We start from the raw sequence: 22,757 nt of genomic DNA, 5'->3' as shown, positions 1-22,757 counted from the left end.
TTCAGTGAACACTTAGAAAATTTGCAGCCCTAATAGTCTGCCATTCTTTGTGTCTCTTTCCCTGCAATTTCCTTTCTTGTTTTCCTTTTGTTTGTTTATCTGCTTGTTCCATTTGATTGAAATTGCTTCCTCAACTATTGTTCAATCGGAAGCTTTCCTAAACCAAACCCAGCAGACCTTCTGCCACATCTCATCCCCTCGGGCTGGGCATGAAGCTTGTCTCCGTGGGCTGGACACGAAGCCTGGCGGGGTTGTCTTAATGCACCACATCCCTTCTAACATGGACAGTGAGACAGACCTGGGCAGGTCGTGTGGGTGGTTAACTCTGGACGGGAGCGTGTCTCCACATGCCGGCACAGTCCCCAGCAGCCTCCGAGGGCAGGGCAGGAGTGGAGCAGCTCATTTTCTCCCTCTCTGAGGAATGAAGGGAATTCTGTGTGTGTGCATGCAGGCTGGGGGCAGCCAGCCAGAAACTTGGATGTGGCCCTTGAGCTTATCTTGAAGTCAGGACGGAAAAACCGAAACTATGTGATTTCCAGGACCCTGAAATGACACCTGGGTTCTGCAGATAGGGGGGAGGAGGCTGGGGAAGACCTCGGGTTTGACTGGCTTTAAATATCCGACACGAAGGGTGCGCCCACTCGGGGGGAAGGATGAAAAGGCTCTGTGTAGGAACCTAACCCCCCAGTTACACCAAACACACAGCCCGGGCCGCACTCTTTGGACACTCCATCGTGCTCATCCCGGGAAACAGCGGGAATGTGGGGGCCCGGTGGGAGCATCGCCGAGCACGAGGATCATCACAGGCGCCCCGGGCGCCGGGATCTGAGCCCTCCCGCCGGGGGATTATCGCCCGGCTCACGGTCACCCCGGGGGCCGGAGGGGGCGAGGAGCGGGGGCAGCCCCGAGCCCCGCGCTGCCCCCGGCGCTGCGGTCAGCGCCGTCCCGGCCCCGCCGCGGCCCCGGCCGAGGCGCGGAGCCCCGCGCGGCCCCCGGGGCGGTGCTGGCGGGGGGCGGCGGGGGGCGGTGCCTGCCCGGGCGGCGGGCGGGGACGCGCCGAGCGGGGCCGGGCGGGGCGGAGCGGGGCGGCGGCGGCCTGGCAGAGCGGAGCGGAGGGGAGCGCAGCGGGCCCGGCGGCGGCAGGTACGGCCCGAGCGGGGCGGCGGCGCGCACAAAGGGCGAGCGGGCGGGGGAGCCGGGCGGGCGGCAGCGGGCGCCGGGGCCGCCGGGCCTCGCACCGCCCCGGCCGCGCTGCGCCGGCGACCGGGCCCGGCGGCTCCTCCCGTCCCCCGGGAACGGCGGCGCCCCCCCGCCCGTCCGCGCGGCGGAACGGCCCCCCGCCCTCGGGAGGAGCCGGCCCGGGTGGAGCTGGGGTCCGGCCCCGAGCCGGCCCGCGGTCCCGCCAGGCCCGAGGGGTCTCGGAGCACGGGGCTCGGAGGAGGCGGCGAGGTCGCGCCGTGCCCGGGGATGCCCTGGCCCCGCCGCTCCCGGGCACCGCCGAGGCGCGGCCGAGGCCAAGCTGCAGCGCGGCGCCAGGCGCGGGGTGCCGGGCCTGGGGCGGCCCCGCTGCCGAGGGGCGCGAGTGGTGGTAACCAAAATCCTGCGGGACCGGAGCAGCCCGGGCAGCGCGGCCGGGGCACCCGGAGGTGCTCAGCTTGCGCGTGGCACGGCTCGCCCGGCCTGGCTGGCGTTCCCGTGCTGCGCCTCGCCACCCCCTCTGGAAGAGGTCCTGGCGTTTTCTCCGCCGCTGGTGAGCTCCTGGGCCTCTCGTGCATGACTGTGTGTATTATCTCCCCAAGACTTTTGGGTTTGCCTCCACCGCCGCGCAGGCAAGCTGTCCCCTGCAGATGGGGGCAGCCCTCGATGCCCGGCGGCGCAGAAGCCGCACCAGCTTGAGCGACCTTTGGCATCACCTGGAAGACTTTGCTTTCCATCGAGGCTGGTGCTTCCTCCCAGTACTGCAGTCATATCCCAGCACCGGGACTCTCCCATCTCGTGATCCCAGCCAGCTGCTGCCACAGCACACTATGGGGATGATTGTCTTCCCGCTAACAGGGTTGCAGGGCTGGGAAACCGGTGCCTTGCAGTGCCCCTTTGTCACCGGCAGCCTTGGAACAGCAGCTCTTCCTGCGGCAAAGCAGCATCTTTGTTAACTCGTATCTCCAGAGTGGTTTTTACTGGGGCTGGGCTGGTGAAGATGGGGAGGTGAGCAGCCCTGTGCCTGCTCCCTTCGGCTGCACATGGGGACCACAGCAGAGGAAGCTGTCCTTTTCCAAATAAAACAACCAGGACAAATTCAATAGGAAATAAGTTCCTCTCTTCTGAGTGAACTTGCTGTGGGTGGAGAAGAAGGAAATTAAACAATAGAAGAAACGTGCAGGGCTTGATATGGCAGGAAAATAAACCCCAGTGCTGTTGGCTTCTGGCAGAATGGCCGAGCATCTTCCCTTTGCTTGTGTCTGTGTTCATTTTGGGCATGGACAGTGAAGGCAAAGCTCGTGTTTCCCAGTGCCCCTCCATGGCTGGGGCACCCCTGTGTGGGTATGGGGAAGCCAAGACCTCCCCATGCCACCCATCAGGGTCACCTTGCCCATGCCATGACACCCCGCCAGCTGCAGCCCCCAAATTTGGCCCTTCCAACCTGGAGCTGCTGGCACAGGACACAGATGCTGGTAGGGAAGCTCAAACTCACAAAGCCCTTCGTGCTTCCTGTGCCTTTGGGAAGCAGGTGGGTCTGGTATGATTTTGTTTGGATTTGGGTTGGAAAATCCATCCCACCAACATACAAGCAAACAGACATTTCCTGACAGGTTGTTTTGGGTTTCCCCCCCCTTCTCTGCCAGTACTGTAGAACAGGACATATTTAATACGCTGTTGGTGGTAATTTAAACTGAAGGAAGAAGACACCTCATAAGTCAAAAGCCAGGCTGGAATGAGGAGGGAATGATTAATATTTTCTTCAGTAGCATGTCACGGTGAAGTATGCCACAGCCAAGTGTGTTCCTGCTGCAGAGTGTCACCTGTCTGTCTCCTTCCACAGGCTTTTATAAGCAGCTTTGATTTGGGGGTATGTGAGTGCTGGGCTGAGGATGGAGGGCTGTTGTCCCACTATCTTGGCCTGCTCTCTTGGTTCTTTGTACTCTGGGATAGAGTCATGGAGGATTTTGCGTAAAAGGGTTTTTTGTTTTTTATTTAATATGTGTGTGTGTGTAATTCCACCTTGTAGATGTACCTTAATGAGTTGTGTTTTTATTTTTTGCCTGTTGAGGTAGAGCTTGCCAGAATAAAGTTAAGACTCAAGACAAGAGAAGCAAGATACTAAGTTCCTGTGTCTTGTGTTTGGTTCATGGCTTCAGAGGACAGGGGCTACCAGTCAGTCTCACTGATGTTTCTAACCTTTCCAACTTCAGGACCTCATGACAGCCCTTGACTTCCCTGTGTGGTTTTGGCTGAGGTGGTGGCATTGCTTTGTGCCATTGTCACATGTATGTTGGTGGTACTGGAGCTTGACACAGGGGCAGGAGGACCTGGGTGGAGGGGAAGTGGGATGCTGCTTTCCTGGAGACCATCCTACAAACCTTGGGGGCTGTGACCAGTCTGCAGGTGCCAGTGGGAGATGGTGCCCCCTGTGCCCTCTCTGTGCCTGTCCCCAGGCGTGGAGGAGCAGGACGGCCCTCGTGCTGGACCCCTGGAAGGGCTGGAGCCACACCCTGCGGACACGGAAAGTTTGTGGCCTGTAGCTTATGATTCATGTTGTTTTCCTGCAAAAGTCACCGACTGTAATGGCAGAGCTTGCAGAAGACTAATCAATATCGAGCTATAAATCCTGTGTGTGGCTGCAGCCAGGGCGCTGGGATTGGGAGCACCTCACTTCCCACATCCTCCCCAAAACCAGCAGGACCTTGCCGCAGCCTTTTGCCCCTGGAAGGGGACAGGATCCTCTGCACTACCTTCAGGTGGCACAAGCCTTCCTAAAGGGGTTTAAGAAGGTCAAGAGATCCCTAAATCAGCGGTATCCCAAGAGGAACTGCCCTGGTATTTATGGTGGGCATGTCCTCAGTTCAGCCCTGCTACTGATCTGGTCAAAGCTGTGGAAATGGAGATTGTCTTGGAGAGATCAAGACTCTCTTCTGGGACCTCTGCCCTGTTGTCCTGCTTCTGCCAGGGAACCAAAAATATCTTGGAATTTACATTCACTGATGTAAGGCAGGGAAGAAGTGTTTTCTGTCTCTGAGCTTGGGCATGTTGAGGGTTGGATGTACAATGAGGGATGTCCAGCTCAGCTCCCTCTGCCACACAGGGAGATTTGTGTCTCACCCCAAAGCTCTGGGTATGCCTAGGAAGGATGACAGCTCCTAGGATGTTGCTGCTCCTCAGGGTAGCCTGCTGCTCTCCTGGCTCTGCTTCCCATCTCTTGGCAAAACCCGGCTACCTTCTAGGTACTTGTCAGCACCCCAGCAAGTATTCCCCTTCCTTCCCAACACTGTCTGCACCTTCACGGCCTCGTACAGCCCTGCAGCCCCAGGGTTTGGAGCTCTTAAAGAAGGGGGATGCATTAAAAAGTGTTGATTGCACAGTCCTGAAATACGCCTGTGAGTGCTATCAGTGTCTGGACACTTGGCTCAGGCCATCTTCAGTGTCCTCCACTGGCCTTGATCCATCCCTTGCTGAGCTGGTGCACTGCTGGTCTCATGGATTTACTCACAGAGTGGGATTGAGGCCAGGAGGGAAGGAGTTGGTGCAGGTGGGGTGTGACAGGTTGGTTCCTCGAGCATTTGCTTGCCTTGGAGCCCCTGCAGAGGAGAGGGAGAGGACAGAGCTGATGCTGGAGCAGGTAAACCAAAGCAACATACTTCCCCTGGATATGCCATTAGGTTCCTGCAGCCTCAGATCCAGATCTGGAAATAGGGGAGGCAAGAGGCAGCTCAGATGCCAGCAGCTGTGCTTATTGGGGCACGTGTGGTCTTTGCCAGTGATGAAAACAAATTCTCAAACAAATCGTGCAAGTGTCCCCTGTGCTCTGTGCCTGTTCCTGCTCCCTGTGTTTTCCCTGGGCTGCTGAGCCTTGCAGCCTCTGGTACATTTTAAGGGTGACAAAGTTTACACGCAGAGGTAATGTCTTTTATTAGCCTAACTAATACCTTTAGGAAAAACCAGATGTGCTCTTGGGCCTGAGAAATGCCTGCGCGGCCAAAACGTGTCTCTTGTTCCAACTGTGTCCATTGGTCTAATAAAAGATCTGACCTCCAGCCTGTCCCGGCCATGACCTTGGAGCATGCTGGCCCTGGAAGTGTCCTGCCTGTGCGTCAGTGTGTGCTGCCCAGCCCTTCCCAAAGGACCTGCCACCCCGGGAGCCGTGCGGGAACACACCCACGCCACGGCAGGGGCTGCTCTGACTTCAGATTCAACACTGGCTGCCAGCACCTGGTCCTGTGGGTGCTTTGGGCTCCTGGCAGCGTCTGTCCTGGCAGGCTGCAGGGAAGTGGGGGTCAGAGGCAGCTCAGCAAAGCGCTGGGGCATCAGGCAGGATGGATGTGATCTGACAGGAGCATCCCAGGGAGCTCCTGCGAGGAGGGAGCGGCTCCATCCTTGCAGGGATTTCTCTGGAACGTTGGCACTGTTGGGGGGTCTGTTGCTCTGTGTGAGCTGGTTCATGATGCGGTTTTATGGATTCTGCTTTGCGAAAGTGCTGGTTTGGGGCCAGGTTAGCACTCGCAGGGCAGCCTGCGCTGCCCAGAACAGCTGGCAGTGCTGTGGCAGGATGGCTCTGCTCTCCTGCCCACTTGGGAAGCTGTCAAGCAGAGGAAGCAGCTGGCCCATCCCACGGGGCTCGCAGTGCTGCCATGGCTGAGCACAGGGAATCGCTGCTGCCTCAAGGCCCTCTGAGATCCAATGCCACCCTCACACTCGTGGCAGGACCAGCATCTCTGCGGGGAAAGTCTGGCCAATCCAAGTGTCAGAGGCAGCAAAAGGTGGCATCGAGAGGCTTTCAGTCCATGGTTTTTTGGGCAGGAGTCCTCGTGCGACCTGCTTGTGAGAGGGGAGGCTGCCACTCCAGTGAAATATAAAAATGCATGTGAGATTGTTTTCCCCTCATCCTTTTCCTTTTTAAAATACTCGGGATTCAGGCTCTGATTATCCAGAAAGGCTCTTGGGTGCTTGGAAAGCCACAGGAACCGACACGGCACATTTCGAAGCAGGAAAACCCAATTCATTGAGTGGATTTTTTTCCCCCTGTGAACCCACTTAAAATTCATGGAGAGTTTTGTCGGTAAGAACCTGTTTCAATTAACAGACAAAAGAAGCTCTCCTCGTTAAGCGCCTCTTTCAATTAAGGTTTGGGAGAATTCCCCAAGCTCTGCTCCGAGCCTGTTCCCAAGGATTCAAGGACAAAAAGTACCCCTGTGGAAGAGTCACCTGTCAAGGGCTTCAGCTATTTTGGGGGGGCTGCAGTGACACAACCCAAACCATCACCTGGCTGTGGGGTTTTGGGGTGTTTTGTTGGGATGGTGTTGGGGATCATCGGTGCTGAGGGATCAGTTGCCCGACCCCAGTGTCCCTGGGGCATCAGAAAACTAATGACTGCTGCTAATTACTGGCCTAGTTTGTGGAGGAGGCTGATTTCATGTGGGTATTGGGAGATGGCGAGGTGCTCTTCCACATCAGGATGCTGAGGACAAGGAGGATGGGAGGCACTGGTGCCCCAGGATCAGAAATGGGGTGACCCCTGCAGAGGGTTCCTCTATACAGCCTCACTGATGGGGCTGGGGAATGGGGTGGGAGATGGGGATTAGCAGGGACAGGAGCTTGGGATGTGCTTTTGAGATGAGTTTGCTAGAACTCGTCTTAGAAACCCACCGGTTGGGCTTGGCAGCTGCTCTGCCGTGAAAAGTTTTAATTATGGGCTTCCAGAACCCTCACTCAGGTTTTAGGGATTTAGATTTTTTTTTTTAATTTATTCAGGTTTTTCTCCCCTAAAAATTCAGCATATACATTCCACACACTGAACCTTGCTTTTTCATCACGGGACCTTGCTTTTTCATCCCTTTGCAGGCAATGAGTGTTCTCGTGGTTGTTTTTTTGAAGAAAACTTGAGAAAAACATTACTTTTGTCTTTTGCAGTAAAACTGAAGAGCTAACAGGGCTTTCTGGGTGAAAAAATGCCAGTTCCAGAGCTGGACACTTTGACTAAAAATAACTTTTTTAAAGTGAAAATTCTTAACCACTTTCACTGGTCCCATTGCTCATATTGGTTTATTTTCCCAATGAGTGGGAAGGTGGCGGGCAGGCAGAGCCAGAGGTTTATTTCCAGAGGGGGGTAAGGTGTCAAGGGGAAGCTTGGTTCAGCAATCCAGGTGAATGCTCCAACTGCTCATTTCTGGCCAGGCTCTATAAATCAGATCGTAACAAAAAAGAGCTGAGAAGAGGGGAGGATTTTCCTGCTGTGGGCCTCCTGGGGTGGAAATTCTCCAGGCCTTATAAATCACGGATGAGTTTTCCTGATACTCCCTTGTGTTTGGTCATATCCAAGCCTGTGCATGAAGGGGAGAAGCTGAGCCAGGTGGGTGTGCAATGGGAGCAGCACCAGTGGCTGCCTGTCACTGCCTGTCTCGAGGTCAGCTGCCGGGGCTCTTGTCCATTTTTAACTTGGCACCTCTTGGGCACCGTCGGAAGGCTGGTGTCCTCAGGAAAGGAGCACTGGGATTGTCCCTCTCCCAGAGCAGGGTGTTTTTCTCCCTGGTAGGTTGTAACTACTGTTTGCAAAGCACTTAAGCAGCCTATGTAATCTACCACTAAGATGCTCCTTATCTGGCATTACAAAACCTCCGGCAAGTGGGTGACTGGGACAAGCTCCTTTCTGCTCCTCTGTGTCCTTCTCTGTGTTTTCCCCTCTCTGTCTGCTCCACATCCCTCTCCCCTGCCCCTGCACCCAGGCTTTGCAGCTTGGCAGGAGGCAAATGGGTGTCCCTGCAGCTCATCCCTCTGTCCAAGTGTCTTGGGCCCATCCTAAAAGCTCACTCTGGCTGTCAGGACATGGGGATCAATCACCAGGAGAAACTCTTGGTTTTGCAGTGGCTGAAGTTTTTAAGCTGGGTTTCTCTTCCTGGGCTGTATGGCTTTGTCTCCTGTGGCACAGGGCATGTGCCCAGCTCCAGGAGCATCCTGATGGGATCATCACACCACCACGCACCACAGTAAAGGAGATCATCTCCTGATTGTGCCTTCTCTTGGTCGGTGGGTGCAGCTGTGGCTGGGGAGGGAGGAGATGGAGACAGGGACAGACAGTGGTCCTTCACACCCTGAGATAGCTCTTTTCTCTTGGCAGTGCTTCCAGCTGACTGCAGATATTTCCAGTCGTAGCTGGGATCTCTGTCATTTAGAGCTGATAAACGCAGCGGTGCAGAGGTGGGTGTTTAAAGGCCATTTTTTCATGCCAGTTACTTTTTCATTTTCAAAGCAACCTCCCCTGTCTTGAGCTTGCAGTTGTCTCTTGAATAATGTGATGGCATTAATCTCCTCTCTAAGGACATGCTTAGCTCAGTGGTTTTAGATCTGTAGCCCTCTAAATATTACCAGTGAGTGAAGGGGATTCCCTCTAGAGGGAACTTAAACCTATTAATAATAATTTGGCTGCCTTTTGTGCATCTTTTACAGGTAGTGCTGATTCCCAGGGCTGCAGGGCACCACTTGGTGTTCGCTGGGGATGCTGGTGAGGGTGCCTGAGGTGTGGGAGAGACAGAAGGTGGAGTTGGATGAGCACTGTCCGCCTGCTGGGGGCCTGAGTCTCAGCCTGGCCAAATTTAGACCTTCCAGTAGCCTTTTGCTTTCAAGTGGGAGATGCAGCAGATGTGTGGGTGGGGCTGATCCATCCACATTCCCTGCAGTGGTCGGTTAGGGGAAGGGAAGTGTTGGAGCGAGCAGGAGGTGATTGCAAACCGCTGAGCTGTGCAATGCAATTTAGCATCCTGCCTCTAAATCCCCCTCCATCCATGCTTAACCCCCAGGGCTGGCTCACATGGAGAAGTGGAGCTGGCATGGTGGTGACGAGGTGATTCCCCAGCAGCGGTGGGTCTCTGCGGTGATGAGGGGTGAGAAGCAGGGGTGCCCACCCAAAGGGCTCCAGCAGGAGGGGAGCAGGGTCACCCATCTGGCTGTCACGTTTAGGATGTGGCTTCATCTCTGTGGGTTGAATGTTGGAGGTATGAGAGCTACTAGAATTGGGGACCGAGGTTCTTGCACCAAATCGTGGAGTGTCTTCTGCATGACAGTGGATGCCTGCTCCTCCCCTTCCACCCTTTCCAAAGTGGTGCAAGGGAAATGTGAGAGCAGTTTCTTGCTCTGTCACACCAGTGGTTTTGAACTCACCTCTTGTCTCTGGGTCATGGTCTTGGGACAGTTGATTTATCCAACAGATGGGACTTGTGAACTGCCTGGTCTTCACTGCTTGCACCTGCAGCCAGACCTATTCCACCCCTCAATAAATCAAACCCTGCTGTGGTTGTCTTCTGGGATCACTGACCCTTCCCTCTCGTCCGGATCTGTTTGCGCTTCCTTGCTTATATTTAATCCTTCCATTGCCTCTCTGCAAAATCTCACTGGTATTTAAAGGAAGAGTGCTGTCAGCCACTAATGGAGGTGGTTTCATTCCCTCTCATCTCATCTGGTGCCTCTCTGACTTTCTGGGGTGCAGTGGTTCCCCGGGCAATATTTGTGGAAAATAACTCTAGGCAGGGGGAAACCACCATCCCCAAACTGCACCAGGGGGTGGGTTTTGAAAAGCCTTTCAAATGTTTTTCCCTTCTTCCTGCAGCTCTCTTTGATTTGAAGCACTGATAGTAAAGGGCATCCCTGTCCCCTGTTTGCACTCCCTGCCCGTCCTTGGGTCAGATCCGGCTCTGCAGGGCGCTCCGGGCTCCCAGCCACACTGGGAAGCTGCTTGGATGCTGATTGTGTTTGTCAGGGCAGCCGGATTAAGAGCACAGTGGCTAAGTCTCCTCAGTGAGCCTCGTCTCCAGTGGAGTCTTTGCCAGGGCATTGCTCAGAAGCCCACGAGAAAAGAGCATTTTCCAGGGTTCTTTCTCCCGGGGTCCTTGGTGTGCGGCTGTGGCTGAGCACCCACCCGGTGATGGGAGCCTGCCAGCACTGATTTTGGGGGCCTGAGGTCTGTGTGTGGGACTCAGGCTGACATTTCCAGCTGGTGCCTTTTAAATAACCACTGTGGTTTTAAAAGGCACCTGAGCAGCATCTAAAAATCAGGTTAAAAGGAAGTTTGACCCCAGCTGTCACCTTGCCAGGTCTTGTGGTTTTTTAAATTTTACCATCTTGTTTCCGTTTTTGTTTTAGAAAAGCTGTTGGTCTCAAGGACTTGTTTTGTGCTTTTGGGCATGAACCTGCTTTCTTCTCTGGAAGTGAGCTGTCAGCTCTCCCACCTCTGCCGGGGCTGTGCAGGGGTTTGCTGTGCAGGATGCAACCAGCACCCACTTGCACCGGGAGATCCCTGGGCAGGAGCATCCCCACCCTACAGCATCACCCCAAAGCCCTTGGCATCCTCCCCATGGAGGGTTTGCTCTGGCAGTGAACCGGCAGAGCAGGATTCCTGCCTGCTTCCTGCCACACTGGCAGGTGCTTGGGGCGGGATGCTGCCCATCCCGGTCCCTGCTCACACCTGGCTGCTCCGGGGATCCGGTGGTGGCTGCACCCCCTGCCTGGGCAGGCGGTGACATGGCAGCCTGGGGACACTCAGCTGGCGTCTGGCCGGAGATGCTGTCTCCAAAGCCTGGTCATTAAGTAGCAGTAATGAAAAGCTCTTAGGAGAAAATGAACTAATGAAGCGCCCTTGGAAATGGCAGGTGATGTAGGTGCTGAGCTCTCTTCCCTGTTTCAGGGAGGCAAGGGTGGACACACGGTCCTGTCCATCAGCTGCTGGTTCCGGCGCTTGGCATCAAACCCACTGCTGCCATTTGCCCACCTGTCACTGTGGGAATGCAGCTGCCAGCACCCACTGCTCCTGGCAGATGGAAGAAATGGAGAGGGAGTTGGATGGCACAGCCAGGGTGGATAATGCATTCCAAGCTCTCTGCATCCCTAGGCGGGGAGAATCCCTCTGCACAAGCACATCCCTAAAATCAACAGACCTGGAGAAGTGCCCCGTCCCAAAACCCCAGCGGGGCTGTTGTCTCAGGGATGCTGGAAGGGCAGAAGGAATGAGGTGGAACAGGCAGGACACACCTCAGGGGGGCTCAGGAGAGAAAGTGCATCTCTCTTTGTCATGCCTGGAGATCATCCATGTGCGCAAAGATAAATTACAAATCAATAAACCCAGCTGTTCCGCCGTGCCCAGCACAGCCAGCAGAGGGAGGTTGGTGATGTGTCGCAGAGATGGTGAGGAAGGAGACAGTGATGGAGGCTGGAAGGAGACTGGCTGCCAGCAGCGCCTACGGGGCCTGGCTGAAGCAGTGCCATGTCGACAGGCTTGGGAAGCGCTGTCTGGAGCAGGACTTGCTGCCGGGAAGGGCAGGGATGACAGGATTACCCTGCCAAGCCCCAGCCTGTAATCCACAGTGCCGCTCAGCCGGCCACGTTTAATCCTGTTAGGAGCCCGGCTGGTGTCAGCAGGGAGGGTGCTCAGCCACGGTGCTGGCAGGGCACAGGGAGCTCTCCTTGGGAGGAACAGGGACTCCTGCCCTTGTCCCCAACACTGATAGTGATAGTTTGGGGACAGCGCTGTGAGTCACTTTTTTTCTTTAAACACATTGGCCTCATTGGTCTGTCCCCCAGGTGGCTTCACCTTCTGGCAAGCAGTGCTCATTGTCTTCCTTTTCTTTCTTCAAATGGGCCTTTCACAGGAAAGACAAAAATATTCCCAAGGTCCCTTTGGCTCCATGTGGACAATCCCGCATGCCCGTCTCGGTGACCTTGGCTGGCGGCTCCTGGCTCGGCCTTGAGCTGCCCGGCTGGCAGGCTGCCCTTGTCCCTCCCGTGTCCCTCCCTGCCAGCCGAGCTGGGCCATGGGAGGCTCAGACCACCGCCCATTCTCCTCAGGAGAGTGCAGCTCCTGCTGGGCACAGGGAGGAACGGGGCTGCTTGAGGTACCAGAGGTTCACAGGGGGCTGAGGGCTCCCCTCCATCAGCCCTGGTGATGCACCTGCACTCCAGGTGCACCCAACAGCCGGGGTCCCGTGGCACGGCTGCGCGCCACGCTCTCGCCGCATCCCTGGCGCCATCGGGAGCTCACGGCGTTCTCGTGGCAAGCCCTGGCACGCCGGCAAGCTCGTGAGGACTCTGCTGGGGCTGTCAGGCTGGCAGAAATACCAGCGGCAGCGTTGGCACCGTCCCTGCCCTCTGATCCCACCTCTGTCTCTCAGGGTGCCGTGCGGAGCCGGGGAAGCGGGGATCAGCCATGCCCACATTCCCACCACCAACCACGCCGAGACCGCCCGCCGCCCCCTCGCCCCGCTGAGCCCATGGAGCTGCTGCTGCCGCTGCCGCTGCCGCCATCACCACAGGAATTTTGGCTCGGCAAGGGGACTCTTGGTGCCTCTGCCATGGTGACATGAAGCAGACGGCGAGGGACGCCCGGCTGCTGGAGGGGAGAGAGCCTGCACAGGCGGCCTGCTAGTATTTTAATTTATTCGTAGTATTCAATTTGATTTTACCTAATTTTTTGTCGGTTGGCTGGTTGCTTCTTCCCCTCCCCAGGGCTCGTGAGGGGAGGGGGCGGGCAGGGGAGAGGGACCCCACCTCACCCAGCGGATGCAAGGATGACTGTGCTGGCCAGGGCCAGGCGGGGTATCTGGCAGCTCTCTCCGCAGGTGGTGTTGCTCCTGCTCTTTGCCTTCTGCCTGCTCAGTGTTTTTGTCTCTGCTTATTATTTATATGGGTGGAAAAGGGGCTTGGAGCCCTCTGGGGATGTGGCGGGGCCGGACTGCGACGAGCCCAAGGTCGCCCCTTCCCGCTTGCTGCCACTGAAGACCCTCAAGGTGGCCGACTCCTCCCGCACGGACCCCTTGGTGCTGGTCTTCGTGGAGAGCCTCTACTCCCAGCTGGGCCAGGAGATTGTGGCCATTTTGGAGTCGAGTCGCTTCAAATACAGGACAGAGATTGCCCCGGGGAAGGGGGACATGCCCACGCTGACCGACAAGGACCGGGGACGCTTTGCGCTCATTATCTACGAGAACATCCTCAAGTATGTCAACCTGGACGCCTGGAACCGGGAGCTGCTGGACAAGTACTGTGTGGAGTATGGCGTGGGCATCATCGGCTTCTTCAAGGTAAGGGGGTGCATGGGGCAAACTAAGATCCCATGGCCAGGCCAGGTGGGAGCCCTGGTGTCCTGCTGCCCCACAGGGACTTTGCTCACCCCGTGCTTTCTGCGAGCAGCATGAGTTGGTGTGGGGGCAGGCTTCTAGCAGAGGGCACCATCTTAGCTCTCTCCTTTTGGAAAGGCTGTGTGGCCTTTGGAGATTTTGAGGGGAAAAAAACCACACTTCTTAGATCAGTCCAGTTGTTTCTAGCGCTTGTTTTCCAGCAGTGACCCTTGCAGGGGTTTGCCAAGAGCATGAACAGCTGTTTTGCACAGCAGCCCTTCTCCTGCCCAGGACTCCTAGCCTTGGGGCACTTTGTACATAGGACATGAGCAGGATTGAGTGTGTGAGGGGGATGAGGGCACCCCATGCTCCAGAGAGGAAGGAGGGAACCCGGAACCTGGGTCTCTACGGTTGGTGAGCGGCGGCCTCTGTTGCTGTGGCTGTTGGTGTTCCTTGTGAGCCCCTGCCTTGTCCCCAGTGTACCATCTCCTGTAGCTCCCATTTTCCCCATGCAGGCCAACGAGAACAGCCTTCTGAGTGCCCAGCTGAAGGGCTTCCCACTCTTCCTGCACTCCAACCTGGCGCTGAAGGACTGCAGCATCAACCCCAAGTCGCCCCTGCTGTACATCACGCGCCCCAGCGAGGTGGAGAAGGGTGTGCTCCCCGGGGAGGACTGGACCGTCTTCCAGTCCAACCACTCCACCTACGAGCCTGTCCTCCTGGCCAAGACCAAGTCAGCCGAGTCCATCCCGCACATGAGCGTGGACGCTGCCCTGCACACCACTGTGATGCAGGACCTGGGCCTCCACGATGGCATTCAGAGGGTGCTTTTCGGCAACAACCTCAACTTCTGGCTGCACAAGTTGGTCTTTGTGGACTCCGTCTCCTTCCTGACGGGCAAGAGGTTGTCTCTGCCCCTTGATCGCTACATCCTGGTGGACATCGATGACATCTTTGTGGGCAAGGAGGGCACACGCATGAAGGTGGAAGATGTCAAGGTGCGTCTGTGCTCTCCTGGCTGGGTGGGCAGGGCTGGACACTTGTGCTTGCTCAGGGGTGCTCCAGAGATGAACTTTCCTGTCCTCAGAATTCCCCTTGCCCCTCTGAGAGCCCCTCTGCCCTGATGTGGCAGCTATCCCTGAGGCCACGTGCTGAGGACACCTTGCTTTCTCTCCCCTTCCCCCAGGCGCTGTTTGACACGCAGAACGAGCTGCGCACCCACATCCCAAACTTCACCTTCAACCTGGGATACTCAGGGAAATTCTTCCACACAGGTGAGGAGGGTGAGGGCACTGCTTCTCCTGTGGGTGCCGTACAGCTGGTGCTGGGGCACCAGTTGGTGCTCAGAGAGGGTGCTGTTGGGGTTGTAGGAGAGTCCTCAGGCATCCCACCCTACTCTTCCATCACCTGGCCACCAAGAGGGGCCACCCCTCCCTCTGCCCCAGCTGCTCACACAGCTCTCCGTGCTCAGTGGTGACAGCAAGTGTCATGCCACAGGTACTGATGCTGAGGACGAAGGTGATGACCTGCTGCTGTCCTACGTGAAGGAGTTCTGGTGGTTCCCCCACATGTGGAGCCACATGCAGCCTCACCTCTTCCATAACCAATCGGTTCTCGCCGAGCAGATGACCCTAAACAAGAAATTCGCTGTCGTGAGTAAGATGCTGCCGGTGGGGTTGCTTGTGGTGAGGGGAGGATGGTGGAAGAGGAGCAAAGAAGATTCCCAGGGCATGGCCCTTGCTTGCTGATGCAGAGGGAGCTGGTGACGCTAAGTTATGTCCCCCACATTTCAGCTATGTGGGCAAATCCGTTTATACTCTAGGACCTAGAGCTAAAGGATTTATCTGCAGTGGCCAACTTGCTGTGGCAGTGAGCTGCCCCAGTGGCTGTTCAAGGGGAGACCCTATCTGTGCCCTGCAGCCGTGCCCATGGGGATGCAGAGGTGCAGCCCAGGGGGATGCTAAGCCTGGGACCTGTGAATCTGTGCTGGGTGATGCCGTGAGATCCAGGAGCTGTGGCTATGCTGATGGAAACTCCCTCTGCAGGCTGAACTGTCAGGGACAAGTTTGGTTGTAAAGGCAGGCTCTGTCCTTCAGCTTGGTCGGGGTTCTCCGACCTCTTGGGCTGTCCTTTGTGTGGCACTGACACCAGTTCATGCTGTGATTGACTGACATTTGTCTTGAATCCAGACTGGTAAAGCCAGACCTATTAATAATTGGATCCTATGGCCAATGAAAGAGGGATCTTCAACCTAATTTGAATTTATTATCTGATAATTACAAGTGCTTAATTAGAGAGAGACCAGACCTTTCCTACTTAGGGTGGGCAGTGTTCCAGCTCAGAATTTCCAGGCTTTTTTGTACCTACTGATACAAACCAATCTACAGTCCTATATAACTGTATCTCCTCACTCCTCACAACAGCTTGGCCGTGGCTGTTCTATGGGTGAGAGCAGAAGACAGGGATATGAGGATGGTCTGAATGAAGCAGAGGAGTGGGTGTCCACCCAGCGTGGCTGCTCCTTGGCTCCCTTTGTGGAGACAGCCAGGCTTAGGAGAGGATGCAGAGGCACAGCCTCGCCCTGGTTGCTCCCCAGAAGCACAGCTAGACAGGTTGTGACTGGGAATGGAGAAGGATTGGTTTGTGATTTTGGGGTCTCAACAGTCACCCATTCCACACTCTCTTCTCTGCAGGAGCATGGCATCCCCACTGACATGGGGTACGCTGTGGCCCCCCATCACTCAGGCGTGTACCCTGTCCACGTGCAGCTGTACGAGGCTTGGAAGCAGGTTTGGTCCATCAGGGTGACGAGCACGGAGGAATATCCACACCTGAAACCCGCTCGCTACCGCCGCGGCTTCATCCACAACGGCATCATGGTGGGTGCTGGGCTTTGTCTCTGGTGCTTCTCTTCTCCTGCCTCCCCCACCAAAACCAGAACCTCGGGAGGTGGTTTCTGTGCAGCTCCAGTTTGAGGGGCACGTTTCCACTTGCTCATCCTGCATGGGTGAAGCTTGTGTGAGGACAGGTTTTGGCTTTTTCATCTGTCCACATCCTTCCCTTCTGTGTATGGATTCAAGTCATGGGTGGTGTGGGGCAGTGGAACTGGTCCTGGCCTCTGAGGGGTTGAGAGCAGGTTCCCTCTTTTTGTTGGGAAGGGAAGTAGACCCGGCCCTCAAAGCCTGGAGGAGGCCATGTGGTCATTTCATTGCCCTGGCTCTTTCACCCATTCCATCCATATCTTTTTTCCCGCCCCAGGTACTCCCCCGACAAACCTGTGGCCTGTTCACACACACCATTTTCTACAATGAATACCCTGGTGGCTCCAGTGAGCTGGACAAAATCATCAACGGGGGTGAACTGTTCCTGACTGTCCTCCTGAACCCCGTAAGTACTGCCCAGGGAGAGACAGGCAGGTGTCCTGCAGAGCTGTCCTGGCACTGCTGCGGGAGATGTCCCAATGTCCTCAGCCTGGGTGAGGCTCCAGTAACCCCTGCTCTGTCCTCTCGGCTCCAGATCAGCATCTTCATGACCCATCTGTCCAACTACGGCAATGACCGCCTGGGCTTGTACACCTTCAAGCATCTGGTCCGCTTCCTCAACTCCTGGACCAACTTGAAGCTGCAGACGTTGCCCCCGGTGCAGCTGGCACAGAAATACTTCCAGATCTTTTCTGAGGAGAAGGACCCACTGTGGCAGGTACCCCTGTGCCTATAACAGGGGGAGTGACCCTGTTTATTGTGCTGGGAGAGGGTAGTGGGGAATAGCTGGCCTTGCTCTGAGCCTCAGTTTGGAAGCTCAGAGCTTCCAGCCTGGATTTCCTTCTGGTTTCCTGGATAAGCGGTGTTTTTTCTCCTCTGGTTGGTTCTGCAGGAAGTGCTAGAACGGAGTTTGTCCTGTAGACCTGGAGATAAGCCCGGTCTTTGTCCTGCCTGCTGAGCAGGGTGGCCTCCCCGTGTGTCCCTCAGGCTGGAGGGGCTGAGCAGTGGTGTGGGCTCCCATCAGGCTGCTCTGTCTCTGACCCTCCACACTGTGTTTCAGGATCCCTGTGAAGACAAACGACACAAAGACATTTGGTCCAAAGAAAAGACCTGTGACAGATTCCCGAAGCTTCTCATCATTGGGCCTCAGAAAACAGGTGCTTCCCTTCACCCTCAGTGCTGTGAGCATGCTGGGAGGCTTGGCAGGACCCCCAGGTTCCCAAAGAACCTTTTTCAGCCCTCCTGCCCTGAAGCAGAGCTTGGAGGGAGGTTTGGCCTGTGTCAGCTCCCTCCTTCTGTCTGTCCAAAGGAACAACTGCCCTTTATCTCTTCCTGGGGATGCACCCGGACCTGAGCAGCAACTACCCCAGCTCAGAGACCTTTGAGGAGATACAGTTCTTCAATGGACACAACTACCACAAGGGCATCGACTGGTGGGTCTCTGTATTGTGGGGACTGTGCTGGGGCTGCCCATAATTTCGGGCAGGGGACCTGTGGTGCTGCAGGGCTTCCCTTGTGAGCTGTCACCTGTGAGGGCAGCGCTGGGGCCATCTTGTGGTGCCTGTCTGCCAGCCTCACACTGTGCCTCCCCCAGGTACATGGAATTCTTCCCCATCCCCTCCAACACCACCTCTGACTTCTACTTTGAGAAAAGTGCCAACTACTTTGACTCTGAAGTGGCTCCCCGGCGAGCTGCAGCCCTGCTGTCCAAGGCCAAAATCATCACCATCCTCATCAACCCTGCAGACAGAGCCTACTCCTGGTATCAGGTGAGCCTCTGCCTCTCCCCTGGCTCGGGCAGTCCTGTGGGACGGTGGCAGGAGGCCTGGTTTGGGATGTGGGGCCATGCCGTGCTAGTTGGCTGAACGTGATGCACGGGGACACGTTGCGGTGGCCTGGGAGCTGCTGCGCCTCGTGGGCAGCCCAGGATTCGGGTTCCCCCGGGGACAAACGTGCCTTGCTCCCTCCTGACAGCACCAGCGGGCTCACGATGACCCGGTTGCCCTGAGGTACACCTTCCACGAGGTGATCACGGCGGGGCCCGAGGCCGCCCCGAGGCTGCGGGCCCTGCAGAACCGCTGCCTGGTGCCGGGCTGGTACGCCACCCACATTGAGCGCTGGCTCAACAGCTACCACGCCAACCAGGTAGGGATGGCAGCACCCCAACCCTGCAGTGGCAGCACCCGGGGAGAGCCCTCAGCCAAGCAAGGATGTGGGGGAAAGAGATCTTGGGTCCAAGGTTCACTGTGGAGTTGTTCCCGTGGGAGCTGTTTTTTCTTACACCCTCTAAACCACAGGGAGGGGAGTAAAAGTACTTGGAGAAGGGGCAGAGGGGAGATACTGTGCAAGAAGGGAACCTGGTGATGGATAGCACATGAAGATGTCCTTGTGTGGGTTGTCACAGCAGGGTTGAAAGGGAGTGGGGGCAGAGGCTTTGGGTGGCTCTGCAGGGTCACCTGGCACTCACCCTCAGTCTTGGCCACAGCCCCCTGGGGCTGCCCTGTCTGGTGTCACCACAGCATTGAACAGGACAAAAATAGCAGGTGAAGCTGCCCATAGTTCAAGCTGTCTGCAGGGAAGATGGGAGCTGGTTGCCAGCCCTGCTGTGACCCGCACAGTGCAGCACTGCTGGGGAATATGGGATCAATCCCTGAATGATTTTTCCACTGTCAATTAACCTTATAAAGTCTTATTAGTTGCCTGCTGCTAGTGTAATTGCTGTGTTGCAATCTCAGCTGCCTGTTGGCTGTAGCCCTCAGCAGAAGCTCTGATGTTGTCCTGGGTGGGTCCTGGCTCTGGCTTTAGCTGCATTTCATTTTCCACCATCCAGTGTCAGGGAGCACCGGGGCACATTGGTATTTAGCAGGTGTTCTTGTGCAGGCTGGTGGCAGATTTGGCTCTGAGATGACCAAAGGAGTGGTAAAGATGTCCTCTTGCCTCAGGGGAGCAGGGCTGGGAGCCAGTGACACCTCACCACTCTGCCTTGCTCCCTTCAGATCCTGGTGCTGGATGGCAAGCTGCTCCGAACTGAACCCGCCAAAGTGATGGAGACGGTCCAGAAGTTCCTTGGCGTGACCAACTTCATCGATTATCACAAGACCCTGGCGTGAGTCCTTCCCCCAGCTTCTCCTTCCTCCACCTGCCATTGCTCCCATGCAGAGGGTTACCCTGGGGACACCCAGCATTGTTCAAGAGCATCTTCCAGCCTTGGGCCTCTCCACAGAGCTGCTGTTGATTTTGATGAGGCTGAGCTTTTGCCTGGGGCTTATCCAGACACCACAGCGAGGTCCAAGAGCAGCCCTGGGCTCCTGGAGCAGAATTCAGGAGTGCATTTGTGACACAGATGATGGTATTGAGCCCTGGCACTCCATCTCCTCGTGCATTCCTGAGAGCAGCTGCTGGCTGCGGGTGTCTCCTTGCTCCGAGCGTTCCATTAAACCCCACTGTGGGAGCCTCCAGGGCTCCTCAAGAAATAATAATTTACCTCTGCCAGGGCTTGCCTATATGTGTCCACCCAAATGCTGTGGGGTACTTGAGGGCATCCAGGGACAAAAGTGCCACAGAAAATGGTAATTAAACCCAGGTATACCCTGTGCTTCCTCAACAGGGCAATGAATGAGCCTTGGTGGAGTGCTTATTGCAAGGGGTTGTTCCAGGGGGTTGATGACAAGGTGTTAGCTGGGCTGTGGATTCTAGAGGTGGAGAAGTGCCCTGTGCAGGGCTGGACAGCAGTGGGACCTGCTGGACAGGATCTCTGTAGAAGGTGTGAGGGGGATAAAAGGGCTGAGGCAGAGCTCTCGCTTCGCAGGTTTGATCCAAAGAAAGGATTCTGGTGTCAGCTTCTGGATGGAGGGAAAACGAAATGCTTGGGAAAGAGCAAAGGCAGGAAGTACCCCGAGATGGATTCAGATGTGAGTATGCAGAAAGCCTCCTGGGCTGGTCCTGAGCAGGGCTATGCTGGGGTGGTGGGCTCTGGGCTGGTCCTCTGATGCTCCTCTTTACTCTCCCATTGCAGTCACGCTCCTTCCTGCGGGACTATTACAGGGACCACAACATAGAGCTCTCCAAGCTCCTGTACAAAATGGGGCAGACGTTGCCCACCTGGCTGCGGGAGGAGCTGCAGAGCACCAGGTAGCTGCTGCTGCCACCCTCCAGCAATACCTGAGCGGGGCTGACCCTGTGCCAGCAGGACCTTCTCAGCAATACCTGGCCTTGGAGGGGACCCCAGGAGTGCACAGCATCACTGGAGGCTTGGAGGGGACCCCCAGGAGCGTTTGGCTGCACCAGAGGCTTGGAGAGGACCCCCTGGAGCACAGGGCTCCACTGGAGGCTGTCTGAGCTGTGATCCGACTCTGCAATCCCTGTGCTCTCACCTCTCTGCCTGCACCACACCTGTATCTCTTTTATTTTTCCTTTTTAATTCCTCGTCCCTTCCTGCCCTGCTCTGGCATAGGGAGGTGGCACGAATTCCCCCTTTCTCTGCCCAAAGTGAGTTCCAACTGCCTTGGGCCCAAGGGCAGCACCAGAGCTGTCCCTCACTTCCTGGTCTGAGGGTGGAGGAGCTGTTCTGGGTGCACTGGTGGTGACTTTGCTGAGCTGGAGCAGAGGGATGGAGCTGGTGAAAACCCAAAGCACAGAGGAACCCAGTCCCACTCCTGCCACCAGCCCCATGGCAGTAAACAGGAGAGTTTGCTGGATCCCCCCAGCACCGACTTGGAAAAGCTGAGAACAAGGTGGATTTTTCTTTCAAAGACTGGGGCACAATTTCTTTGTCATCTCTGTCATCATGTTCAAGCTCCTCAGCCTCTGGCTCTCACTCCATGGGCAGTGTGGTGGGAATGTGGCCTAGCAGGAGAAGGGGCTAGCATGCTGCTCTGGGCATACTGGTCCCAGTATGCTCATCGTCCCAGTATGCTCGAGCCCATCCTGCAATCTTGTACACATGTGGTATTTCCTGTGGTAAAGCCAAGTGGTGCCCAGCACACCCTGGCATGGAGGAGAGCTCGGGGACAGAACAGACATTGGGATAACGGCAATCAGAAGAATTCTGAGAACTTCAAACCTCTTGAATATTAAAAACAAAAGTATTTTAATAATGTTGGGTTTTACGGGGGCGGGGTGGGAGGGGCGTTCATTTGGTTCGCCTTTTTGCAGGGAGGTGTTTTTTCTTCAGTGCCAGAATTTGTACCTAAACCCCGAGGGTTTTACGTGGTCTCTTCGGTTGTTAGGTGTGACACGGACAAAGGTCAGTGGGGAAACGGGACGGTTTCCCAGTGGGAGACACGTCTTTGTGCCTGTGGTGCCATACAGAGCTGCAGCCTCTCCCACGCCCTGGGATTTGTTGGCAGAGGAGACTGAGCCGTCACGGGTTTGCCAGGATTTCCCCTTGGATGGAGCTGCCCCGCAGGATGTGGGATGGCAGCGGTTCCGTGGGAGGGGGTGCAATGCCCGGGATGCTGCCGGAGTGGGGCCAGGGCAGTGGGGTGAGTGTGTTTCACTCCCCACGTGAGGGGCCCCGCTGGCAGTGGCGTTCCCACGTGGATGTTTCACAGGAGCCCCTGTAGCAGCACGTGGGGCCGTGGAGGCTGTGCTGCACCAAGCGCTGGTGTAAGGTCCTCTTGAACCAACTGCTAATAAATGGGGGGCTCTGGTTTTACCTGCTGGTTGTTGCCTGTGTCTCTCCTCGCTGGCATGATCTGGTCCTGCCCCTGGGGGTCCTGGCTGCCTTTGGGCCCGTCTTTGGGGGGTTTTGGAAGGGGGTGTGTGGGAGCAGCTCTCCATGCACGAGGTGGCAGCAGCTCTCTAGTCCTGGATCCATCCACACTGCGCAGCGCCCGCAGCCTCCTCTTCCCGGGACAGCATCCAGCACCGACTGCGTTAGCGCTGGGGAGGGATTTGGGGGGCTGGGGGGTCTCTGCTTGCCTTCCCCCCCACCCCATTATCCATTCCCTGCCTGCCCCAGCCTGCCCGCCCGTCTGCTGCCTCCCCTCCGCCTTCTGCCGCCCGGCCCCTGTGGATCGCTGCAGGAAACGAAGACGGAGCCTAATTAATCCCAGACGGGTTTGTTTGAACCTGTCGGAGTGACAAACGATGTGTGGTGCCGAAGGAGCCGCCTGATGGAGAGGGGGCTGCAGGGGGAGAACCGGGGGAACGATGGAGCTGCTTGCCCAGAAGAGGAGGCTGCTGATGCCCGGCCGTGCACCCACCACGGTTCCCTTCTCATGTCCCCAAGCCCAGGGAGAAGCAGTGTTTGGGGCTGGCCTCCAGCCCCAGGAGATGTGCAAGGAAAACTCCTTCTTGGCCCTGGACTGCCCCAGGTGGGCCCAGCTGGTGCTCAGTTTAGTCCCGAATTAATTGCTTGTCAATTAACCGGGTCATAAGCACAGCTCAGCCCCATGCCATGGCAATGGCTGTGAGAGGATGAGAAGGTCGCTGCCCTCCCACGGCCACAGGAGAGCCCTGTGTGAGG

At 56.5% G+C, this 22,757-nt stretch overlaps 1 protein-coding gene across 1 annotated transcript; it reads left to right on the top strand.

Moving 5' to 3' along the window:
* The first annotated feature begins 1,088 nt into the window (after positions 1-1,088).
* NDST1 (N-deacetylase and N-sulfotransferase 1) lies at positions 1,089-21,944 on the top strand. Its single transcript, XM_040078382.1, has 15 exons — positions 1,089-1,143; positions 12,366-13,271; positions 13,823-14,305; positions 14,494-14,581; positions 14,805-14,959; positions 16,001-16,186; positions 16,566-16,694; positions 16,824-17,006; positions 17,349-17,445; positions 17,598-17,721; positions 17,883-18,057; positions 18,263-18,433; positions 19,285-19,394; positions 20,097-20,199; positions 20,304-21,944. Exons 2-15 carry the CDS (start codon positions 12,762-12,764, stop codon positions 20,421-20,423), a joined length of 2,634 nt encoding a protein of 877 aa, XP_039934316.1. The 5' UTR covers positions 1,089-1,143; positions 12,366-12,761; the 3' UTR covers positions 20,424-21,944.
* The last annotated feature ends 813 nt before the right edge of the window (positions 21,945-22,757 follow it).

The sequence above is a fragment of the Hirundo rustica genome, chromosome 14, assembly GCF_015227805.2.
Source record: "Hirundo rustica isolate bHirRus1 chromosome 14, bHirRus1.pri.v3, whole genome shotgun sequence".
NCBI lineage: Eukaryota > Metazoa > Chordata > Aves > Passeriformes > Hirundinidae > Hirundo > Hirundo rustica.
This window is presented reverse-complemented; position numbering and strand designations above follow the sequence as displayed.